Consider the following 24439-nt stretch of genomic DNA (forward strand, 5'->3'; position numbering starts at 1 on the left):
CCCCCCCCCCCCCCCCCCCCCGCTGCCCATGAACCAATGTGTTTTCGAGCGAGCCGTCGTCGGTCGGCCGTCCGCTCACAAAGTGGACGAATCGATATATCGCAGCACGCAGTGCGCGCACTGCGCTATACGGGAAAAGTGGATTTCGATAACCTCGTGACGCTCTATTGCATTTTTATTCAGTTTCACGGGCATTAAGCGGCAACCTGATTACGGCGGCGCGGGCGCGCGGTGGATGGAACGACGGCAAAGTGACTCGACAGAGAAAAAAAAAGGAACGTTATAGAGAATAAGCGCGGGTATGAAAACGCGGCTATGAAAACAGAGCGAAGGGGAGAGAATCGGATTATAAGCGCCTTCCTTCCCGCGAGAGAGCCCAATGCGTAGTCATAACAATTATACACTCTCTCGTTCGCGCGTGAGTCCCCGCGCGCGAGTACCGAATTTTACATTTCCGACCGAAATTCATGCGATTAACAGCGGGGCTGTTATACATAACTAATCGTAGGACGCATTAATCCGCGATAAAACTTGCATCGACCTGACGCGAATGGTGGATCCTGCACTCGGACGGATTACAATCGCGTCGAATGGGGAGTTAATAGTTAAAATCAACGGATGTTAAACGTGATGAACAGACGGTGTTCTATATAGCTACACGGATTCCCTGTTCTCAACTTTGACGTAACTCGCGAACCACGGGCAAGTAACCGTTGTCGTTACTTGACGATAAAGTTCGAGCTGTGCGATAACCGCCGTGGAATTTGGCGGTATCTAAACCGACTAGAACTAACGCGACGTGACGACGAAGTCGATGCGGTTGCGGGTCGCAGTTTTCGTTCGAAAATTCCGCGAATCTATTACACCCACGGGTATTACCGCCTTGGGGTGTAACCGACGTCGTAACGATCGACGATAGTTATCGCGGGGTAAACAAAAGGACGCGCCGGCGGCCGTATAAGCCGATATATGTGCTTCGTAGACTGTACGCACGACGAAGGAAAGATGGTACGCTGATAGAAAGAACGGGCGGTGGAGATGAGAGGAAGAAGAGGCGCGTACACACAAGAGTCGAAGGTATATAGATATATATGCCCGCAACGAGGGGGGCAGCTCATAAGCGGGGGTGGCAACAGCATAAGAGGGAATAGGTAGTACGAGGTAGATGAGGAAGCAAGAGGGGTAAATATTACATAAGATAGTGCTTCTCTCCCTTTTCTCTTCCGCCACCGAGACCGTGGATGTGTCCCTCTAGTCGATATCGCAGTTGCCCTCGATACATACACACCTCTGACTCCCGCTCGTCGCTTTGGCGTCGCCCTACAGAAAGAAAAAAAAAAAACCCTCCTTCCTTCGTGAAGCCTAGCGTCGTCTCTCGGTTATCATCTCGGTCTCTCCTCTCCGCAAAGCGGACGGACGCGCGGAGGAATTCCATTCGCTGACGGGAGAAGACCGACCGGAGATACTTTAATTTGTCTCCCACGAGTTAAAGCGACAATTTACGAAGTATTGTCTCTCGCGCCTGAAATCCTGCTTTCTGAGCTTGCGAAATTGGATGTAACACGCGAGATCTTAATTTTAGTCCGGACGATGCGGTGCGAGAAGGAAGACGAGCGCATTTACGACCGTGGGCAGACACAAAGCGCAAAATATGCTTACAAAAGAATCTGCTCGCGTCGGAAGACGCATCTACCTACCCGGCAGGAAGATACAAGGAAGCTAAAAGCTCGCGGACTGTATCGCGTGGGACGCGATCCTTTGTGCGGTACTTTCACTCCTTCGACAATAGTTCGCACAAATTTTCAACCGAATCTTCAACTTTTTCAATTTGCCGCCAGCCGTTTCTGGTACATATAACTTGATAACGTGTTATAATTATGCCAGCACATCCATGACGTGAATATGCAATACGGTCGACTTTATATGAACACTCGCAAAGTCGGCGAGTAACTGTAATCTACTTATGCTAGCTCATGCATGAAGTTAATATACAAGGTTGTTGGCTTTGTACTTAGTCTGTGAACCTGTACACGTATAAAGGGATTAATTTCAAAGTCTACGCGCATTACAAACGTTTATGTCGCATATTTCGCATGGCTGCGTAATGAATGTTTTTTTAAATAAATATCATTATATTGTATATCTAAACATATTAAACGCAATAACGTTACGGTAAGGTTTCTTTTGCGTTATACAAGTTTACGTTATTATTTTTTCATAAAACTTTATGAAATATATAGAAATAATCATTGATCAATTCGGATGAATCTGAATTGCCACTATAACGTTACGATATAAATATTGTATGTGTGTGTATAAAAAATACTGAAAGCTTTCTCGCAGACATTAATTTCCAGATATACACACATTGCGTACGCGGATTTATACTTTTTTTTTTTATTATATTTTGCATGTAAAAGTTCTGTGTGCTGACCTTTGGGCAAACGAAGAAGACGTTTTATATACTTAAGTCTTTCCTCCGCTTACAATATTAAAATGCTACGATAGCAGTTACAACGTAAAAGACTAGTGCACATCCTTATATGGTCGAAGAAGAAAAATATACTTCGCTAATATACTTCGCTTGGCACCAGAAAGACTAAAGATGCGTTGGGTTATACATCGAACTTTCCTTCTCCTCATATACGACGTTATTCTTTCGTGATAATTTTATTCAAAGAAATCGTTATGTATTTCCTTCTTGTGTGTGTGCAAATGTAAAGCTTTTATTATTTATAAAATTATTCAAAGCATGTGAGAGAAAACAGATTTATTAATAATTGCAAAACAATCATTTTTAGATTAAAAAATTTATTCATAATATCGTTCGTTCTATTAAAATATTAATACAAATTCGTATTAATTAAAAAATGACTGTTCTTAATTACTTTACGTGTAAGTAAGTATATGTGTTTGTATGCATTTAACTCGGCAATGCGAAATAAAAATTGGATACAGTCAGACAATCTACATATTTTTTCTCTCGCAGTCTTTTTCGCTTCACTTTCTCCCTGCCGAGTTTACCGAGTTTACCCCGTTTCCGGATTTCCCTCTGTATAAAACACTTCTATCGCGGCTTTGTCACTCGTTGGGCCTCGCAGCGTTAATTTGTCGTTACCTCACAGTCAGGCGTTTGTCAGTGACAGCCGGACACAGGGGTGGCATTGTCGAGGTCGCGTGGCCGAGGGGTTGCGCCGCGAGGGTGGCCGGTGGCGAGGAAGGCTAGCGTGTACCGTCTTTCTTGCTGGCGGGGATAGAGAATGTCGATGAGTTTGCGAGGCCGATCGCGCTGCGGATGAGATCGCACGTGCGACGCACGGTAAGGGGCGGTTTTGAGCTGTCGCGGTGGTCAGTGTACCGGAACCTAAGGGAAGGAAAAGGAAAGAGTCAGTGGATGGTGCCGTCGACGGTGGTACAGGCGACGACGATGGCGATCGCAAGTAGTGGTAGTCGAGCAGGTAGTAATAGTGATAATGGTGGTGATGGTAGTAGTGGCGATGGTGGGTGATGGTAGTGGTGGTAGCGATGGTGGCGGGTATACGCCTTGCGCCGTTCCCGCGCTGAATTATTGAGACACCACCAGATCGATGTCACAAAAGGAAAACGGCTGTGCGGCTTGAAATGACGGGCTTTCGCGTCGCTCATACATTATGCACGCGGCCGCTTCTGCCCGATGGCCTGCGCACGTATATTCGTGCGCTAACGTACAAAAAAAAAACCTACTCTCCCCCGACAAGTTTGCCACCGTGTCGAGAGCCGTGTCTCTTCTGAGTTTCTCGTGCGATTATGTCGCGTTATTGCCTGTAAAGTGAAAAAAAAAAAGACGCGCGTCGTACTGAGGTCAGGACCTCCGTTGGAAGGTCTCTGCCTTCATTTCGTTCAATGCGCATTCCCAAGTGTAAAGCGAGACGACGCGACTGTGTATGAATGAGCTATTTCGTAATACCATGGTTATATTTCGCTGTTATTGTGCCTTATCGCGTATCACGCAGTGATCCGAAGTTTATTGGAGTTAACGAAGAACATTTTTGGAATCGTTAGTTGTTAGTAGAAATAATTCAATTAACTATCGTTCTCTGAGAATTTTTTATCATCTTAAAATAGACATCGAGATAAATTCTAATAATAAAATAACACCTTTATGTGAAATTAATATCCTTTTCGATAAAAGGATTCCATTTCATATCAAGTTTTAATCGAGAGAGTATAATGTAAGAATACCTATAATGTGGATTTCATAAAGTCAAATTTAGTGCCATATGAAATTTTTATTTAGCATTGTATAGAATATCAAAGTATTTAAAAAAAAAATGTCATATATTGAAGGTATGTAAATTTTAATTGATAAAGGGGGTAGTCAAAAATGTCTCAACACGCCATAAGGAATACAAAGCGAGTATTTATGATACATACATAACACAACCGCGAATGAAAGCATGATCAACTTACGTTACGGCTAGGGAGAGAAATTTGGGAATTATCGATTTTTCATCTAACTCGTTGAACTGTGAGACATAATAAACCATATACGCCAGTGCGCACCGTTAGCAGGGGTAACATGTTGCGCAATTTGTATACATGTGCCGATCGATTGGCCTCGTTTGTCACTCCGATAAAAACAACAGAAGAATCTAGTTAGAGTAAATATCGCGATGCAAATTTTCGTGTATTAGTGTATTTTTCTGAAATTTTCTGAACTGATGAGCAATTATGCAGTTAATCCTTCAAGTTCAGGGCATTAACTTCTGATCATCAATCATTATTGACAGTTGTTCAATAATTGTGCATCTCTTTATGTACGGTTATTAATAATTAGTCAACAGGATGCAATTATTAGCTTCAATTTTATTTCACGCAATGCCGAATATTATAGTCGTCAAGATGACTATAAATATTGAAAAGAAATGCTAGATTATAAAATTGTCCAAGTCTAAAGCTTTCCATAGGATGACACTGACGTCACCGAATCGATAGCACCGATTACTCTTCGTAAACTCCGGAGCACGGTAAACAAAGCCTACGCCTTCCAATTTAACGCACACTACTTTTATCTACAATTTTCTTAACCGCGTCGTAGAATGTGGACAAAGCAATATCGTGTAACATTGGTTTATCTATCCGATCGATGTCCGCCTGAAAAGAAGAAAAATGAAAAAACAAACATTAACCGCGCATCCGACTGTTCGGACGTTATTTCACGAAATGGATAAACAGCTTTATATTTATATTTATATATACAATATATATATACCTTACATTCGCACGAACCTATTTTGCGCAGGGAATTCATTAAACATAAAAATGAACGTGTAAATATTAGATTATCGAATCCGTCGATTCAATATACTATAAAAATTAAAAAATAACAGAAGAACACAACGCAATATATGAAATGATATTTAATATTGAACGTTACTTCGCGATAGACAATTTCGAAAATGTGGAAGAAGCAATAACTCATTCGCTATCGCAAATGTCGTTTTTAACGTATCTCTCTCCTCGAAGTTTCGGTTTGTCGTCTCGCTGCCAAGAGCTTCCCAATGTTAAAAATTGAGAGAGTAACGAGGAACGAAAGTGGGATAATACAAAGGTGGAAGTAGTAGCGTACGTCACCAAGTTCTGGGAGGGAGAACGAAGGCAGGGCGGAAAGGGTCGAAGCGAAACGAAACGGTTTCTTTGTCCTCCCCTCGCAGCAGTTACATAATTCCATTATTTATAGCCAATATCCAGTAGAGATAGGGGGATGAAACGAGAAGAACGAAGCTGCGGCTTAGCCTAATTAATTTACGAAGTATTCGCGCGTTCGATCGTTTCGGATAGATAGAATAGAAGGAGATAGAATTTCTGAAAGTCTCTTGTGTCGCGTCGGCGTGACCTCGCGATCGTTGCAAAACACGTGTAAAATATTTTACGTTACTAGAAAAATTGATGCGAAATACTACTGGCCGACCTGAATATATGCGCCTCGTGAAAGCAAATGTAAGAAAGATGGATGTCGGAGATTGAACATCGATATGAGTCGAGGTCATTGTACCTCACACAACCAGCTTTTAATACACCTGGCTTGTCCTCCCTTCTACCTCCCTTCGTCCTTTCGGACTACCCCTCGTTGCAATTGTGCTGTATCTAGTAATTTCCCCCCCCCCTTCTCCCTATTGAAACGCCACGCTGTGACTTCTACTACGCGCGTTTCTTTCCGTACAACAAAATCAATCGCTATACGGTAATCGTGGGGAATTCTCGATAAACTTCTGAACTTTTTAGTTCTTCGATAAATATGTTTATCATTACTTTTACGAAATGTATTGATCAAGATTGTTTTCTAATAATAAAATAAATAATTATAATACGAAATTGGACCGATGAAAATAAATCTGATCAAGTAATAGAATCTTATATTTGGTCAAAACGGATCTTAGTACTTAAAGATTTCAGTGTAAATTTATAATATATACATATCCAATCCTGCAAACTGTATTGAAATCTTTATCAGTTTTTAAATGCATGAACAAAACTAGTAATATCACATATTAAATCGACACATAATTTAATAATATTGATGCTTGTAAGCATCTTACAAGAATATTAATAATTTGATGTTAATTAAAATTTAAAAGATTGCTAATAATTTCATTGCGAAAAATGTTACCTCAGCTGAGATTCAAACTCGGATCTCTAAATAAAAATAATATATTTAATTGTATATATATATATATATATATATGCAATGTGAATGTTTATTATGCACACAATAAATATTGTGTATAAATACATCTTAGTTTATTAACATCTTAGTTTATCTTACTTATCATGAACTGCAACATAAAATACTGAATATTTGTTATAAATAATTCCATTTTCTCACTTTACTTGTACAATAGACCTACATTGCTTAAATTTCTAATTCAACGTTGAAGTTACTAACGGTTGCTATAATCATAGCTGTCTTTACTTAAGAACGGATAATTTTATAGAAATTTTATAAAAATTGCAGCAAAAGTAAATGAGTCTTGAGTATCAAACTGTATGTACACCTCCTTCTATTTCCTCGGGAAACAACACAGATGGCACGGTTCTTTTTAGCTATCAAAATAACTAGCTGATTGCGTGCGCCCGCTCGAATGTAAGAGCATAGCACAACGAAGGGGGTAAAACGTACTGATGCCATCAGTTACCCTACTGAAACTCGGTCGCTTTTTCATTTCTTACGCAAGACCGATCAATCACAGACCAACCCACTTTTGTGTATGATCCTTTTTGATCATCGAACGTGTACAAAGGACCGAGAATATATTATATGTAAGTGCATACACACACATATATGCAATATTCAATTTTTTAAGGGTCGCAATTTCAATTGTACATGCAGAAGTTTCGAAAAGTTTATCCCTGATTATGTAAGATCGCAAAACGAGACTGAAAGTATCGTGGCAAAAAAATAATATAAAGTAGGACGAAGGAAACTTCTCGTGGGCGGATGGAAAGAATCATTAGGCAAAGAAGATGTAAAAACTGGCGAGAAAGGAAGAAACGTAATAAGACCAATACGGAGAATGTTGAAGAGTCACGGAGCGAAGGGTCTTCGTAGCAAATGCGGACTTGTGAGTTGGTAGAAAAGGGTCGCTAATCGTGGACTCTGATATCAGGAGACCGAGTAAGAGGCTCCCCCGGGTTGCTATGGAGAGGGTCCCTCAGAAGTCCACGATCGCATCTCTCTCTACCCTGGCCCGTGGCTTCTTTATAAACGCATACCGCATATGAATAATATCACCGCCCTGGATAAACGTATCGCGATAACATCGTCCGCGATCAGATTTCATCGTATTCTCGAGAGAGCACTGTTTCAACCTCCGCGGTATCAATATCACCCTTGAGGACATTAAAATCTACTTCCATCGCATTCGTATCTCAGCATTATTACCTTTTATACGATTCCGCGTGCGCGCAATAACCGTCCCGCGATCGAATCGCATCCGCGCTAAAGACGAACGACGTGTATCCGCCATTAGAAAAGTTTCGATAGCGACAGTCTGAACCACGATCGGGCACGTTACTCATTCTTTCGGATTCTTGCACCGAAAGAAACGTGAGAATCGGAGATGAAGGACCAGAATCGTAGTGTCACGTACGCGTCGAGCTTGATGGAAGACGAGTGGCCATCTCATCGGAGTTAGTTGAGGATTATCCGATAATTTATGAGAGATCGATCGACTTTGAACTGACAAGTGACATAATTGATCGCGTGCGATTATGTCACGAAATTCTGTTGAATTAATACAAGAATATAAACATGTCTACAAATTACATTATAAAGGCTGGAATCAGAGTTGAAATTTGACCAATGAGAACAAAGAAATTTTTCAAGATCAAATTTCATTTTTTTCAATCTTCAATGCGTAGTCTGATTTCCACCTAAGATGAATAAAGTTTGCTTGTCATGGCGTCACTTCTTTTTTTCGTGAATATATCCCAATCAACAAAGCTTCTCCATTGTGTGTGTGTATAAATTCGGTTAATCTAAATTTCTAAACGGTCTTATTTGATTATTAAAATGGTTCGCGTAGCTATATTCAGTATTTCTATTAAAATGGCGCGCGACATATTCAGATACATAAAGTCAATATCTCTTCAGATACAGCATCAACGCGCATCATTCGTCTTGTGGAGCTCATCACGAATTTATGAAATCAATCTTGCCGTAACAGCGAACGTAAAAACTGGTCGCAACGGTCGCGCGGATGCATGGACGCCCAAAACAGACGAATGAAACGGTGAAACTTTTTTGTTCTCTTTCTCCCTCTCGCACACGTTTCATGGCCCACGAACTTTTCGCCATTTTCGCACGAGATTGATCGCGTAATCCATAACATCCGGGCTCCCGCACTTTCCATATCGACGTTCGAGTTTCGAAGTCTTTCCCAGACCTCATCGTTCCGGGGTGAACTTCGCCGAAGTCATCAAAAAGCAACGCGGCCTGGTTCGTTGGAGTTTTCCTTACGAACTTTCACTTGCTTCCTTTCCTCGTGCGCGTCTATCTTCACCCTAAGTAAATACTTCGGCCTAGTCAGCAGCTCCGGAGCATGCTGTGCGTGTTGCAGACTCCGGCTTCAGCCCTCTGAGCAACTCATAAACGCGATTCAACCTTTTTCTACGTGCATAATAAGATTTCGAATCGAATGTAATACAATTCCGCATAAAGTTCACACAGTATATCTTATATTTAAAGTATACTTAATTAAAACTCAAGACAATAAGTTCCACAGATTCAGAATCATATTAGAATTGCAGATTTAATTAATTTCTACTGTAAAAGCGAGAGCAGAAGTAAAATATACTTTTTAACGCTATCAGCCTGTTCGGTGTGTTTAAAATAAGTTACAAGATTCATTTAGTACAAAATAATGTAGTACAAAAAGTCTGTCTATACATTAATTGATTAAAATAGGATTTACGATGCGAACAGCAATTTGTATAAAATAGGTATATCTCTCGTTTTATCCAAACTCAAACTACTTCTAGAATAACTTTCACACCGATTGCACAAATGCTAAACCACTTGCCGCCTAGCTACGTTCCGGAACGCTGCTATTATACTGGTAATAATGAAAATTCGTATCCCGATTGGCGCGTAGCGTATCGCAGCAATATACTGCCAATAAAAACGAAACGCAGCCTCTGAACGGATCGCACATTAAACGACCAACCGATGGCGACCCGTCTATCGTCGTTCGCTTACCTACTACGACGAATAACGCGAAAGAGACGGATCTTTCGCACGATATACCTCGCCATGATAGTACTTCGTTAAAGCCAAATTCGTAGCCAACGACCATTCGTCCTCGCGCCTCATCCTCGATGCAGAAACGATCGAGCCGCTATCCAAATCCACCATTATCGGAACTCTTGCCGCCTCGGTAGGTACCTACTCGTGAAATCGTTGATAGTGGAAGAGAAAGGCAGATAAAAAGAGAAGAAAAGGAGAGGCATATGCGAACGAAGCAGAGGAAGGGTAGACAGAGAGAGAGAGAGAGAGAGAGAGAGAGGGAAAAGGGGAGAAGATCGGTCGAGAAAGGACAAATATAGAACCGGCCGTAACGTCGGAAGAGCCGGCAGCAATTTCCGGTGGCTTTTGTGCGCCCTTTAAAAACGCGAACTGCGGATGATGCCTGTAGGAAAGGGGGGGGGGGTACGGCGAGAGAGAGAGAGAGAGAGAGAGAGCTCGGCTGAGAGTTTCGCGAATGTACGTACGAGTGGTCCTTCTGGACCAACAAATCCCCGGGGCGGAAGGAGAGGGCGAAGTCGAGAGGTTAACTGCGGGTCCCTTCGCGTTCCTCCTCTCCATTCACGTGTTTTATTTTGCCTCCTTTCAAGCGATGTTCGTTCGGACTCGAAATGCATCTCCTTATGCTTAAGCGCTCGGGCAAAGATAAATTTTCGCATGAATAGTGGGATTAAGCCGGATCTCATACGTCGCTCACGTTTCATCTAGCTCCATCAACCGTTGATTTCCTCCCTCGCGAGAGATAACGTCCGACGATGACCTAATTTCATCGTCAAATCGCGTGAACACTGCGTAATATCAAAAATTCTGCGGTATACGAGGAGTCTTTTGCTTCTTTTTAGAATACAATTTGCTTATTTTTTCTCTCTCTCTTTCATTTTATGAAAAAAGATGACTTTCAACGTCGAATCTATTCTGTGCCAATAGATATGTCCTATCTCATCTTGTGAAACAGACCTAAGCCTCGAAGAACGTTTCCTTATTACGGCTCCGACCTAGAACAGATCCCCGCCTACTTTCCATCGCCTCCCCAAGGATGCGTAGTGTATAAGTGTATATGCGGTTACGTACACGCATATACATGTCTTTCTCAGGGTTAGAATCCCGGTTCTTAGTACCTTCTGAAGCCCCGGCTTCTTTCCTCTCGTGTCCTGGTTTTCTCTTTTCTTTTCTTTTTTTTTTTTTTTCTTTGAGGACCGCAAGCACGGGGATCCTGGAAACGCGCATTTGATTGGCCGAATGTTATGTGGTTCCGTCGATATGGGACGGTTGAAAAGGACACGGCGAGAGAAGACTACGATATCACGAGAGACGGGGGGAAGAAGAAGGGCTTACGAGAAAACGCGTAAGGTGGAAAAGAGATAAAGGGATAGAGAGGAGAATAGAAGGAGAGAGAGAGATATAATATATCGGCTGCTCTCCGAGGGTGCGTGGGCTTCCTCGCAAAGGGTGCGTAGCGTTCAGAGAGGGGGGCGCACGTAGGGGATAAGAGGGAGACTTACAAAGGGTGAGAGGAGTACGGAGTGTGGCGGAAAAGGAGGCGGGGGCAGGCGAGGACAGAAGAGGTGGAGGAGGAGGAGGAGGAAGGGGATAGTGGTCGAGAGGGTGGGTAGTGGGGGATGAAAGGGAGAAAACTAGAGGGTGCGTGTAGGCCTGGAGAATCAGTCGCGGGCGAGCTGCGTTCGGGGTTTTATCTATAGCTCTGTCCCCTCTATTCCCTTTGCTCTCATTGTCGCGCCTGCTCGCTCGCTCGCTCCGCTTGTGCCCTCTTTGTACGCACACGTGTGGCACACGCCGAACCCCGCGTACCTATACCCCTCCCGGCGAGACTGTATTCGCGATATATTCGGTGTGGTCGCTTTCGGTGCGCGGAGAATAAAACGGACAAACGAAATAAGAAGACTCGAGTAGCCTCGCTAAAACTTATTTAGTGTCGAACTCCTAAACACTTGTATTGTAAATCCGCCGACGGTATCAATCCGGATATTCTTCAAGTGGCGCGAGATACGCGCACTATCGACGCGATCTCGCGTAAACTCCCCGTTTCGTGCTGTGATAATTCGTGACGCGTGTCGATCACGATCGACGATTGCGCGAGCTCGATTGTGTGCTCGCGAAGAGCAGAAGTTCGGAAAGTTCGCGGGTCTCCACACCCGCCATCAGTACCACGATCACCCGCGCTTTATTGTTCACCAATGGTTCATATTCTGGAAGTGGTATCGTCGCGTCGGAACGACCTGCAGATGGTGAGTGCGCTTGCGCGAATAGTTTTAAATCTCCCCAACTACACTCTCCTTTTCCCTCGTTCTCCCCGCCGCCGGGGGAGAGGACCTCTTGCACGTGTCGTTTGGTTGAAGATGTGTGTACATACACATTAAACATTCGTCGCGTCGCTCGCTCTCGACATCCTCCTATACGACGGATCGATCGATCGGCGGATCGCGAGACAGGATTAGGCTCCGTGGATGTCGGATTTCTTCCTCGGGGCCCCGCAACGGGTCGTGTGCGTCTCGCCCGAACACGCTCGTGATGCATGCATCAAGATTCAAGTCACGTAGTCGCTTTCGACGTACGATTCGCGTACGCGGAAATGTACGGCGAGATCGTAAAAGCGAGGAGAGAAGAACGCGACGACGACGACGTCGGAAGATGTCGTCTTGACGGGCACGCGTGTAAATGCATATGATACCCCACGACTTTACGACCGGCTGCCGATTTCGTCGGCATTTCTCCTCCTTCCTGTCGATGCGGTATCGCACGGTCCTTTCACGCGCTCAAGTCGTAAAAGATCCTCGCTCGCGTGTGTTTACGCGCGAGACTATTTTTGGCGGCCTGGTGCGCGCGCGGCAAACTCGGATGTAACGCATACCTATATCCATATGTCGTGCAGCTTCTGCATGCGTAACGTTTACAATAATGCCCCCGTCATGTCGGTCTTCCTGCTGCTTCTCTTCCCCTTGCCCTACGCATAATGTTAGCAGCAGCATGTACTGCACGCGAGCACGACATACGCGTGAATCGCGAACACGCGAGCAGCTGTTTCGATGCCGCGGGCGTGTCTGTATTCAGTTACTCAGTGGTTTGGGAAAAGGGGAGATACAGAGGCAATATTTTGCGTTCGTCTGATTAAAGCTCATGTGATATACAAAAAAATGTAAGACAATGAGATGCATAAGCAGTAAGCGAATTTGTCAATTATAGCAGAATACTTAAAATAATATAAGCAGTAGCAAATTTTTATTTGCTCCCTTATTGCAGTTAAACAATTATAAACAAAATTTAAATCGATAATAATAAATAAAATTAGAGATGGAATTTTATTTTTGGTTTAATTATATTGAAGCAGATCTTGTTGAAGCTTAATAATGTTGATATGTAAATTTGTTTAAATATATATTTTAGTTCTATAAATATTAAACTGCGCGCTGACTCGGCTTGTTGAACTTGAAGCACAATCAAACTGAAAATAACTTGCTGTTAAAACTTTTTATAATACCATAGTCTTAGATCCGTTTTTTTATTTTTTTTTTTTACTTGACTTGTGATTTAAATTTAACTTCATTTAACTTAATAATGCAAAAATAGTATTTTTTTATGGTTAATTAACTGATAATAATAACTGGTAATTTTGCTAAAGTGGTAACTTTAAAAGTTACGTTTTAGTAACCTTACTGAGAAGAATGACTGGTTAGATTATTTATGTAGAATTCTGATTAAAAGTAAAGTCAGAATTTTCTTGTCAAATCTACTACTCGATCTACTAGAATTCTAATTGAGATAACCGAAATTCTGATTGATATAATCAAAATCTTCTGATTTATCATTTCCAATTAGATATTTTCCTCAATACATAGATAGAAAAATATAATTATTATTTTATATTGATAATTTTAAAACTTACAAATTCTCTAATTTGTTCAGCAAGAATCAAAGAAATATTAATTAAGATTAAAAGAATATCAAATTAAACAAGTTTATTAAAATTCAGATTCACAGTAAAACAATTAAATACATTATTTAAAAAATTATTCATTATAAAATCATTAGTTTAGTAATTAACTATAGCTGGGAAAAAATATAATTTTTACATTATCGTTCGGTTAAGTCTGACCACAAATTAATCAGAAAATGAAAAATCGTGTCTTATATAATCGTGCGAATTTTTTCTTACTGTAGAACCCGTAGGTCATTTTAAATATTATGTCACAACCGTTTTCGAAGAATCTATCGATTCTCCGTGCTTCTCAGGAACGAATTAACTAAAGCGCGTTCATTAAATAGAGTGATACTTGCCGATGCACGAGGTATTATATTTTTCACACGCAATTATTAAAAAGGAGAAATATGGGAAAATATAAGATTAATTTTTGCATACAATGCGATCATAGTTAATCTACTATTCGTGATTTGTAAATATGTTAAACTCGATAAAGAAAAACATCCACGGACATTTTCGTCGATCTGTCTCGCTCTGTCAATCATAGGATGGATCTTCATCTCTCGCACGCGTCATCCATATTTAATGTTTATCAACGCGAAAATATTTGATGATTGTATTGGAAATTCTATTTTGCGAGGACATATGACGAGTTCTCACGAGACGCTCACGGACTGGGTGTTGATGCAGAGACGTGCATCAATTAATGCGGCGGCACACGTGAATGTGCTGGTGCATAACGTCGTTGGTAATGTGGCCCGCCACATGGCGGCGCGGCGCTTTGCATGGCACATCAATCCTAAATCCGGATGTTGGCCCGTCGCCAATAATAAACCGGATCGTACGCACCAATAGACGACGAACGGACGTTTGGACCAGCATCTGAATACGAATCCACGTCATCCATGTCGATTCGTATACGAAAATTCGTAATAACGAAACTCAAATAGGGGGAAAGTTTCTCATTGAATTGGTCGGTTTAATCGTCGCTACCTTTCTATTTGAAACGTCCTTTATCCTAAACGTAAAAACGACAGCGTTTTGCATTTCGACAAAGTTCATCGATCACGACAAAATTAGGATTTCGTTGAGATTCTACATAGACCGATTGTAATTTGAAACGGCGACTGGGGCGACGTTGAAATTCGATAGATTCCGACGATCACGTGCATTGTTACGCTTTTCGCGAACTTCGTGATTCCCCTTTGACCATCTTCTCCGACTTGAAATCGTCGAAAATCTTGGCGTTTTCTTGGATCGCGTCTTTTAAGCTATAACTATTCCCTCGACGATCTGCATGATGTTGGTTTCTTATGCGCGACGCGAACATTTCGCCGGAGCAGATCATGTAGAAGCAATGAAGTTTCGACGTTGTTACGACTGTAACCCGCCAAATGGGCGGCGATCGAAGCTCGGAATGGCGGTACGTGACAACGGAACCACGTCAAAGAGCGTTGTAAACCGTTGGGGCAATCGCATCCCGCCTCGCGATTTTCCAAGCGTTTGTCCAGCCAACTGCCACATCCAACATCCCGGCGCTCGCTACCGCAGAGCCGTGAAATAGAGAGGCGTATAACGTTTGACATTTAATGCGCGCCGAAGCATTGGCTTAGATTACAATCGGTGAACGACGAGTGCCCCGGAGGGAGGGCGCGAAAGCTCACTCGACTCGAATGCTCTTTCGGCGGGGGTGGTATAGTCGACGCTCAAATATTTGTAGAGCGTTAGGGAAAAAACTGATGGAGCCGAATAAAAAAAAAAAGAAAAAAAAAAGAGAGAAATTGAATAGGTGGGAAAGCGAATGCTTTATACCTCGTACAGGTACGATCGTGTAATCGTGTAAAAAAAATTCACCGGCCGTATGTCAGAGTATGGTTACAAAACTGGGAAAAAGCGCAACGTAATTCCCATTTCGAGAGAATGCGTTACTTTGCCGCAGTATCGTAACCCGACAACACAGTAAAGAGATACAGGGATAGTGATATCGCGCGGCAATCGTTCGATTTCTACTTGCGTCTGAATTTTAGCGCGATGTCCCGGAAAAACACGGCCGACACGACCGCCATGGAATTGGTTTTCTAAACTTACATTTTTATTTAACGTACATTGCACGGGGACGTGATCATCGATGTTCAAAGTGCCATGTCCAAAATGGAAACGTTACGTATTCTCGTTAAAGACAAAATTTGTCCTACAATGTGTTCCTTTAGTGAGACAATTCGCGAATAAAGACCTCGTGCACAGCAATATTTTACGTACAAAATTGTAAATAGAAAGTTATTTGTGAATAGAAAACCTTTCATTGTTTCTTTATCCTCCGTCAGCAATATGAAATCTTCAAAGGTACTATCGATATTTTGAGATTGTGAATTTAACTGATATAAATTTAAATTAACAATAAAATACAATCCGACTTTTATGATGATAAAAACTCGTTAAAGCTTTGACAAGTATAAAAGATTTTTTTTTTTTAGATTTTTATATGATCCAGAACAAAAAATAACAAATTTCTCTTTTTTACTTTAATAATACCCACTGATTCTTTTTATCTAATATCATTCCTAGGAAATTAATCGTTATATTTATAAACTATCTACAGAAGTGTAAAAATATGGAAATTCAACTTTTTATAACTTTTAGTTTATTATTTATCAAAAAAAATAATATTTTGAGTTCCCCACCAAAATTATCATTTTTACATTACATAAATTTTATTATATTATTTTTATGGTATAGTTTTATACATTAAGTTATTTTGTTCGGAATTTCGTGATATAGCTAAGCTTAATGAACTGCTCAATTGACTATTTCGATTCCTATTGCGTGTAGTCAGTTCATATTCGCATTAGTTTGAGCGCGTACAGTCCGCATGGCGACCATTGTTATATGGCATGACGTTCAATCATACGACACTTTGCTCCCGACAATAAAATTCAAATCCTATTTATAATCACGAACAGACGAAACGGCAGATGCCAATCGTGCCGATGAGCCGGGGGTACAGGTGCGCATTTATTTATCCTGAATTGCACTGGATCGCAACCTGGGCTTCAATGCGAGTTAACACTCGGCCGGAGACGCATTGTTTGATCGCGTCAAAAAGTGACGCCGATAACGCGCTAAGCGCGCGAATCTGCCGACAAATTCGCACGGAAATTGGACGAAATACGGTATGAACAGCACAATAGAATAGCTCTCTCGTGATCGGTCAGCTCTCCCGCGAATTCTAGACGAAAACGCGCGCCAAAAAAGTGCATTCGAAGAGTCAGTTATCTGTCTACAAACAAAACGTCAAATGTCAATCATCGGTGGGATTAATTACGGGTTGCAATTAATTTGCCAATTAGATCATGGTTGGGATCTCCATTTAGATGTAATCTGCTGGCTGACAGCTCATCCTCTTTCAATGTTCCCCCTGCTTTGGTATCTGCAACATCCGACGCGAGCACACAGAGAGGCCTGGCATTTGCTCCGAAGCAGTCGACAAATTAGCCGTATTAACGGGCACGACCGCGAACGCAGATTTCGCGCAGTTAGCATGCAGTTCCCCACATTGATATCCACGCGAAGGATTATTCAAGTTAACTCGAGCCAGACGCTCGCGAGCGCGCATCCGTCGTAATTAGAATAACTGAATTATGTAACGAAAATGTCGAGAGCTCGTAGCCGAATCGCGTCTTTGGCGTGCTTTGACAATTTTCGTATTCGGTTCACGAAATCATCCGCAATAATATGTAAAAGGACCAATTGCGAGTTAAGAGAGCTATTATGAACTTCTTTCAGATCATTCAGAATTAAAATAAAGTTTATCAAATATTCAATAATTAACGACTTGCATTAAATGTCTATTCTATAACTCTTAATGACAGTGTTCATATTGTTACATTGTCATTGCACAGTTTTTTTTTACCATGTGTAAAATGTGCTAATAAAAACATGCGTAACAACGATGTATAAAAACAACATCGACATCTTAAGAGTTACAAGAGTTTTAAACTATAAAATATAGTTTATTGCTGTCCTCGCATTCGACTATGTATGGTTAGCCAGTTTCTTAAGGCTTACTTAGTAAGGCTTTAAGTTTTATATCTTACAATTTCATTATAGACGCCGCTTTAGAGAGGTATATTCGAGAGAACATGAATGACAAATATGAATAATTTTCATCAAAGAGATCTTGAATATCTGTAGCCTGTTATGGGATCACAATCGATATTAACTTGCCGATGGGTAATCAAGTAATGAATACATCGTTGCCAAAGACCGTACGTATATAAATCATGCCAGGGAGGATGCCAGAGGCTACAGGGCGGGCCCTTATCTCCAATCAGTACATTGATTGCACGCAGGCAGGTCAAATACCGGCAGCGCCACTCGGCCCTAGCACGATAGCTTATTCAATTTCCGAAACGGCATTCACCATTCAATTCGGCGGTTATCAGCCTGCGCCCATCCCCTATCTCGATTTTGCGTGACTTTCTAGAAAGCTGCGTGAATTCGTCCCCTTCAAAAAAAGCTCGGATTTATCAATGGATATAAATTGAGATAATCAAGATTCCGGTGCGTCGGCATGTGATCGCTCTATTTTTATGAATGTGCCATGCAGGCCTTTAACCCTTACTAGTCTAACGTTTTTTCGGCACCTTTAATGGTCTAACGTGGGTCATTCGTGTCTCGGCGTTTTTTAGACATGTTAAAGTGCTTTAAAAAATCTGCAAAAATTCATGGACCTTCATTAATTCTTCAATTTCAAGAAAAAACAATTTGTATGTCGAAAATAATTATTTTTGTATATAGTTTTGTATTAAAAATGGAGGTACCGCGTGTAAAATCACTCGATCACTTAAAAAATCATAACTTACAAATTCAACATTAAAAAGAGGGAATAAAAGATAAGAAGTCAAAAATAAGACTAAAAATACGTATAAAATGATTGTTTAATACTACAAATGATCATAAAATACATGGAATACAGCTAGAAGGGCACTGGCGCGTCGGCACTCGGTAGATGGCTTCTCGGCAATCCAAAGTTTTACGAACCACTCGCAGCGCCGCCCGCGCCCGTTTTCAAAAGTTGCACAGCACTTTCAAATTTCGCCCGGGACTTGAACGACCCACGTTAGACCATTAAGGGTTAAATTTCAATCGCGAGAAAGGGTAAGATAGTTTTCGAAAAATTAAAATAATTACTCGTAAGTTTTAGTTTTAAGCAATATTCTGAGAATCAATAGTTTCTTGCTGAGGTACAAGTTCACCAATACTATCTCACTAATACTATACCGTTCGCGCGACTGAAGATGACCATTTATACTGAGAAAACGAGTTAGAAATGGATAAACTAGAAGATTCTGATTATATCAATTAGAATTCCTCAACTAGAATTCTCGTAATAGATAGAATCAGTAAATTTTGATTCGTTCATTTCCAACCAGAATTCCAATTAATCTGATAAAACATTTCCTCAGTGTAACCTATAAGTGTAGCTATATGTTTAAACCTTTACACATCTTAAAAGATTATTGTTTAAAATAAAAATTTAAAAATAGCATGTTTGACTTAATTTTCCAAGGACTTTTTTCTTGCTACAATATCTCGAGTCGCAAAACATTTGTAAATGTGTGAAAAACACCCTGTGTATCCTGTTGTGCATTAACTATCCTTATGATAACGTAACATTATCGAAGGAAAATATTCTCCACTACGAGCGAGAGATATCTCCGACGCTAATTTGATAAGACGAAGTTCTACCGCGAGTACAAGCATTATCATTCGGCGCATTTGCCGTGCGCGTGGCTATCATTCAGTATCTACCGGGCGGTAGCGAGGCTGCGCACTTTCCCGCAGTGTACATAGATAATCGAGCTTAATTAATTGCTCGTGACGCGCGCTCGGGGCTCAGCAAACACATTTACTTATTACCATCCATCTTGAGCGGTGCCTCTCAAGGGGATCGATTTTCCAAGTGCACGCGGCTGATGACACAAATTGCCAAAGGGTCGACGCTCGATCGTAACGCGATCGTTAAATAGAGGCGCGGCTTTTTTCTCCATGATCTCTCTAGGACGAGCGTCCCGTTAAAAAAAAAAAAAAAAAAAAAAAAAACAGCTTCCTCTAGTAGCGTTCCAAAAAGAACGAGAGTTAATCGCGAACCCTAAACGACTTTTATGCATGAGGCAGCCTGGAACTATCTGTCTTCGTTCGTCCGTTTTGCATATAATGCGTGCGACACGTGTGATGTTCCTCCACGTGTGTTAACTTTAATCTAAAATTCCTTTGCGAGGATAACGCGCGTCGACGTATTCAACAAGCGTCGCCTCCAATTAGTAGGCAGAAAATATCAGCTTTCAATTTTAATAAAGTTTCTCTCCCGCAACATTCATCTCGCGTTTACACTTCACACTCTCATAAATCGTAAATGTAGAGATATATCGTTCTAACGATAAAATAATACGGACTTTTTCCAACGAGACATTGGAGTATTTCGAAAATGTGACAGTATCTCGCTGCGTTACTCTGCGTGTGGCACGCTGCCAAAGTGCCAATGGACATCACCTTTCTGCTCCAATCGAGCGACTAGAAGCACCAGGCACAACAACGAGATTACGCGGTAGTTAATAGTCGGCTGCCTTAATCGGCACATCTTGTCGTCGAAGCACGGTCCACCCGAGCGGAAGTCTCGCTCGTCCGATCGTTATTGACTGGTACAGATCCCTTGGGTCGTAAGTGACATTTACACGATGCATTCAACGTTAAACTCGTCCGGAGAGACAAGGCGGGAGACGGAGCGTCGTATCTCAGTTCCGGTATCTATACGGACACCGGGTTCCCCTGACAACGAGGCAACAACAAACGCCTAATGGCCAGTTCTCGACTCAAAGTTTAATTTCCTGACCAGCGGACAGTACTTAAAGTGACCTTCTCCCTCCTCTCTCTCTCTCTCTCTCTCTCTCTCTCTCTCTCTCTCTCTCTCTCACTCTCTCTCTCTCTCTCTCTCTTTCTCACCCTTTCTCTTTCTCGCTCTCACCAGCTCGATCTTCCTCTCCCTCTTTCCGTTTCCCCTTTGCTGTCTTGCTTGTCGTCACCGCGCTTTCTCTCCTTCCGTCGTCCCTCGCGCACACTGGTCTCGGGAATCGCGACCGGACGTACAGCCGCCGCTATGAAATATTAAAGAGTTAATGGCGACCCTCTTCACGGAATCGCGAGTAATTACCGCCTGACAGTCGCGTATCGCCGGATTAATCGATGGCGCGGAGTTTGATCCCTCGAGACGTCGTTAATTGCTCGTACATTTCGAGAAAACGTGCAATCTCTCTCGCGTTTTCCGTCCCTTCCAATCTCACATTTTCTATCCCTTATATGAACACAATGTAATGCGATACCGTTAAAAAATTTCCTCCACGAGAGACAACGATACGTGTGCAGACCGCGATAGTATGGTTGCATTATATCGATCTCGGAGAAGAGAGCTCCATGAACCCGGAACACCCATGTTCGCTTGTTTGACGTACATATACATCGTATAATGCCTATGATCGTGGCACTGACCCCGACCGTAACGTTGCTTCTCTTTGTGCCTGATATGCATACGTGCAGAAAAAGTTTCGGGGTTGCCGAGCACGTTCCCGCCTCACACATATCGCGCATCTTTCCCCCCCGTAATTCTTACAGAAGCATATATAATAAAAGAAAAATAAAAGAAACTGCCAGCACAGAAAACAGATGGTCGCAATACCAATTGTCTGCCTTAAAAACCAGATTTTCCAGTCTAGTATCCTATTACCTTTGTCATTTTTTTAGTCATGCGTTCCAATCGAATAACATTGTAACAACATTTACAATGTAATAGTATGTTAAGAGGAATGAAATTTTGTAATTATTGAAACTTGATCAAAATAATTGATACAAATAGCGATGCAATATTACTCTTTAAATAATATTAAGTGAATATAGACCGAGAAATATTCAATACGAATGAGGTCATAATATTCGGTCAAGGCGAGTCTTACTGTCTAATAATATTTTTGTATGAATTTTTATAATTTCCAGTTCAAGCAAATTGCGCGACGAATTTAATTTTTAATTTTGAAATGTAACTCTAATTATTTAAAAGCTTTTAATTAGTTAAAAAATTTTAAATATTGTTTAAAGACAATTAAATTAATTTAGTCAAATGAACAATTCTTTCTTAGTATACCTTTGTACGTACTATTTCTTTCCTGTTGCTATATATAAGGATATACGCATTCGCACATTATACGGAAAACACAAATATTTGAAAGATAAAATCGTGTCACTGGTAAACCGTAAGGTCTGGCAACTTTTTTGCGTCTACGGTAGTCCAATGATCCTCGGAGGAAAATTGGTCAGAGAGAAAGGATCTGCAAGGCCAGCAGTAGGATAATACTACTATTGGAAGCGGCATTCGCGCCAACGGAGACACGGAAGTGGTGAAGAGAAGGGGATGGGGAAAGGGTGTATTGTGCAAAGAGTTCAAGACCGAGAGAAGTCGATAGGAGAGACGAAAGCGTGTACGAGACGGACAGAGACGGAACGAGAAGCGGGGGGGGAGGAGAGGTGGAAACTGGGATCGAAGTACGGTTTTGTGTCCCCCACGTCATGAATCATGCATCCTCATCCCCTAGGAGCGAACTGGAACGCGCTGCGGCGGTGCGACCCGTCCGAGAAATAAACAATGTTATTTGTTCGTTGGGATCCCGACCCATCCGCAGCGGTCCAAAGGACTTCTAGCAGGACCGCGGTGGAAGGACGAGTGGCGGGTTCCGTGCTTTCGTAACCCACAACGATGGGATGAGATACCCGGCTACTCTCCTCCTCCTCCTCCTCCTCCTCGCCCTCTTCGTCCTTTCTCGAGCGCTTCTGTCACTCCTTCTATCTCGTTCCCGTTTCTGCGCTCTACTCGCAAACCCATGCGCACTCTGACAGCCCAGAACTGTCAACGGCAGAGGAAGCTCTCGCAACCGCTGATGGTGTTTGAACGGGGCCGAAGTGACGCGAAGGACGAGCGCATACATGCCGGACAAATAACGATACTTCCGCTTTCTCGGCAAACTGGATATTCCTGTTATCCCTGCATGCCGGTTTCGTCCTTCGTCGCCATGAGCTTTCGTTCTTCTTGCTGCACTTGCCTCATCCACTCAGTAAGGATAAAAGTGGAAATAGAAAGACGAAAGTCCGTGACTTTCTGTAAATATAAGAAATATCGTAGAAATCAGAGATGCCTTATTGCGAGACACGACTAACGTTGTCGTTTTTATTTTTGTTGCAGATGAACCGTCCTATCCAAGTGAAGCCAGCGGACAGTGAAAACCGCGGAGGTGAGAACACGCAATCGATCCGATATGTCTCAATATCGAAAATTATATCGCTAATTTAATCATGATGAGGAATATCGAAATTCTTATCAAATTCTATATTATTAAATTTAATTAAGTACCGAAAATTATAACGTTCTTAAAGTAACGTTTTTCTGCATTTTTTTTTACTATTTACAATATTTTCATTTTTACACCATACAAGTAAAAAGAGACGTCGCAAGAGATTGTAATCACACATATTTTGAATATTCATGAACGACAGCAAGTAATTAAATATTTCATGAACACGCGACGGTCAGTGATGAATCAAGTTAATTTCGTGCTGAAAATATCATACTTGTCGTATTATACATAAATATAGGGAAAGCAATTTTATTTGCGCGTATACTCGGTGTCTTTAATAGCATTAGATTCCATATCAATCGTACAAGAGTACTATGTAATGAACTACAGATAATTCGCTGTAATAGTGAGTCGCGATAACACATTGGTCGTATAAAATTCATACTCGCGCCGACGGCGCGATAGACTACACGATAAAAAATGTACACCGCGGGTACCCACCCATCCAGCAGTCGTGCTGATATTCATCGGCTCGTTCTCTCTATACAGAGTTGTCGCGCGTGGCGGCTCCTCTTCGCGCTCGCGCCGTATCTTCCCCGTGCACACCTTGCGCCGAGAGCCAATTTTATTAATTACGTGGAATTTTTCAGCTAGCGATGGCCGTCATGTTGACATTCGCTTATCGCCATGGACGCCGCGGGTCATAAATTTCGCGTCACGGTAGGATAACGGGGGCACATCCGCGTATGTATATGACGAAGCTCCAGATAATCGAGAGACAAATTGTCGATCGACCATTGCTTTTAATGAGTCGTCGCTCGCGCTCGTGTCCACCTCGTGGTTTCCTCCCAATCGCGTGACCATACGCTCACCATTGCCCTGTCGGATCTTATAAATATATAACTTGGTTGATATTATTTGACAGGGAAAAAAGTACGATCTCTAATCGGCGCGGGTTACGAGCGTTGTAAATAGTATCTCGCGCAAAAATCTGATCGCTTATCCATCCTTCGTTCATCCACTCCCGCGCTCGCGCGTTCGATTCGTCCCATACGTTAATTTCTATAAAGCACCTCGGCAAACACAGCTCGTACCATTGGAGCCACGATTTAATTAAAAATATGGTATTTATCTTTGGAGGCGGGTCGTAATCGATCGATACTGTTTCATCCGTTTGGCGAGCGCCATCGTCGAAGCTCCCAGCGTCGCTTCCGATGCATGTAAATAGCAGGGAAGCTCGTCCGGGAATTCCCGAAGGCTAAGAGCCGTTGGGGCCCCCTTCGTTACCATTCGCAAAGTCCGTGCCACACCGGGGACAGCGTT

General features: G+C 41.9%; 1 protein-coding gene across 13 annotated transcripts in view; it reads left to right on the forward strand.

Moving 5' to 3' along the window:
* The window catches only part of bru3 (CUGBP Elav-like family member bruno 3), a 426425-nt gene that overhangs the window by 324099 nt on the left and 77887 nt on the right, over positions 1 to 24439 (forward strand). For 8 of the 13 annotated variants that reach the window (XM_018547198.1, XM_018547203.1, XM_018547204.1 and 5 more), the window contains exons 1-2: positions 11854 to 12027; positions 23005 to 23053. In XM_018547198.1, the coding sequence (XP_018402700.1) occupies positions 11977 to 12027; positions 23005 to 23053 (100 nt within the window). In that variant the 5' untranslated portion in view covers positions 11854 to 11976. Of the gene's footprint in view, positions 1 to 11853; positions 12028 to 23004; positions 23054 to 24439 lie in introns of those variants that run through there. The other 5 variants (XM_018547207.1, XM_018547205.1, XM_018547201.1 and 2 more) reach the window with 2 other exon arrangements.

This window comes from Cyphomyrmex costatus, unplaced genomic scaffold (assembly GCF_001594065.2).
Source record: "Cyphomyrmex costatus isolate MS0001 unplaced genomic scaffold, Ccosl1.0 scaffold61, whole genome shotgun sequence".
NCBI lineage: Eukaryota > Metazoa > Arthropoda > Insecta > Hymenoptera > Formicidae > Cyphomyrmex > Cyphomyrmex costatus.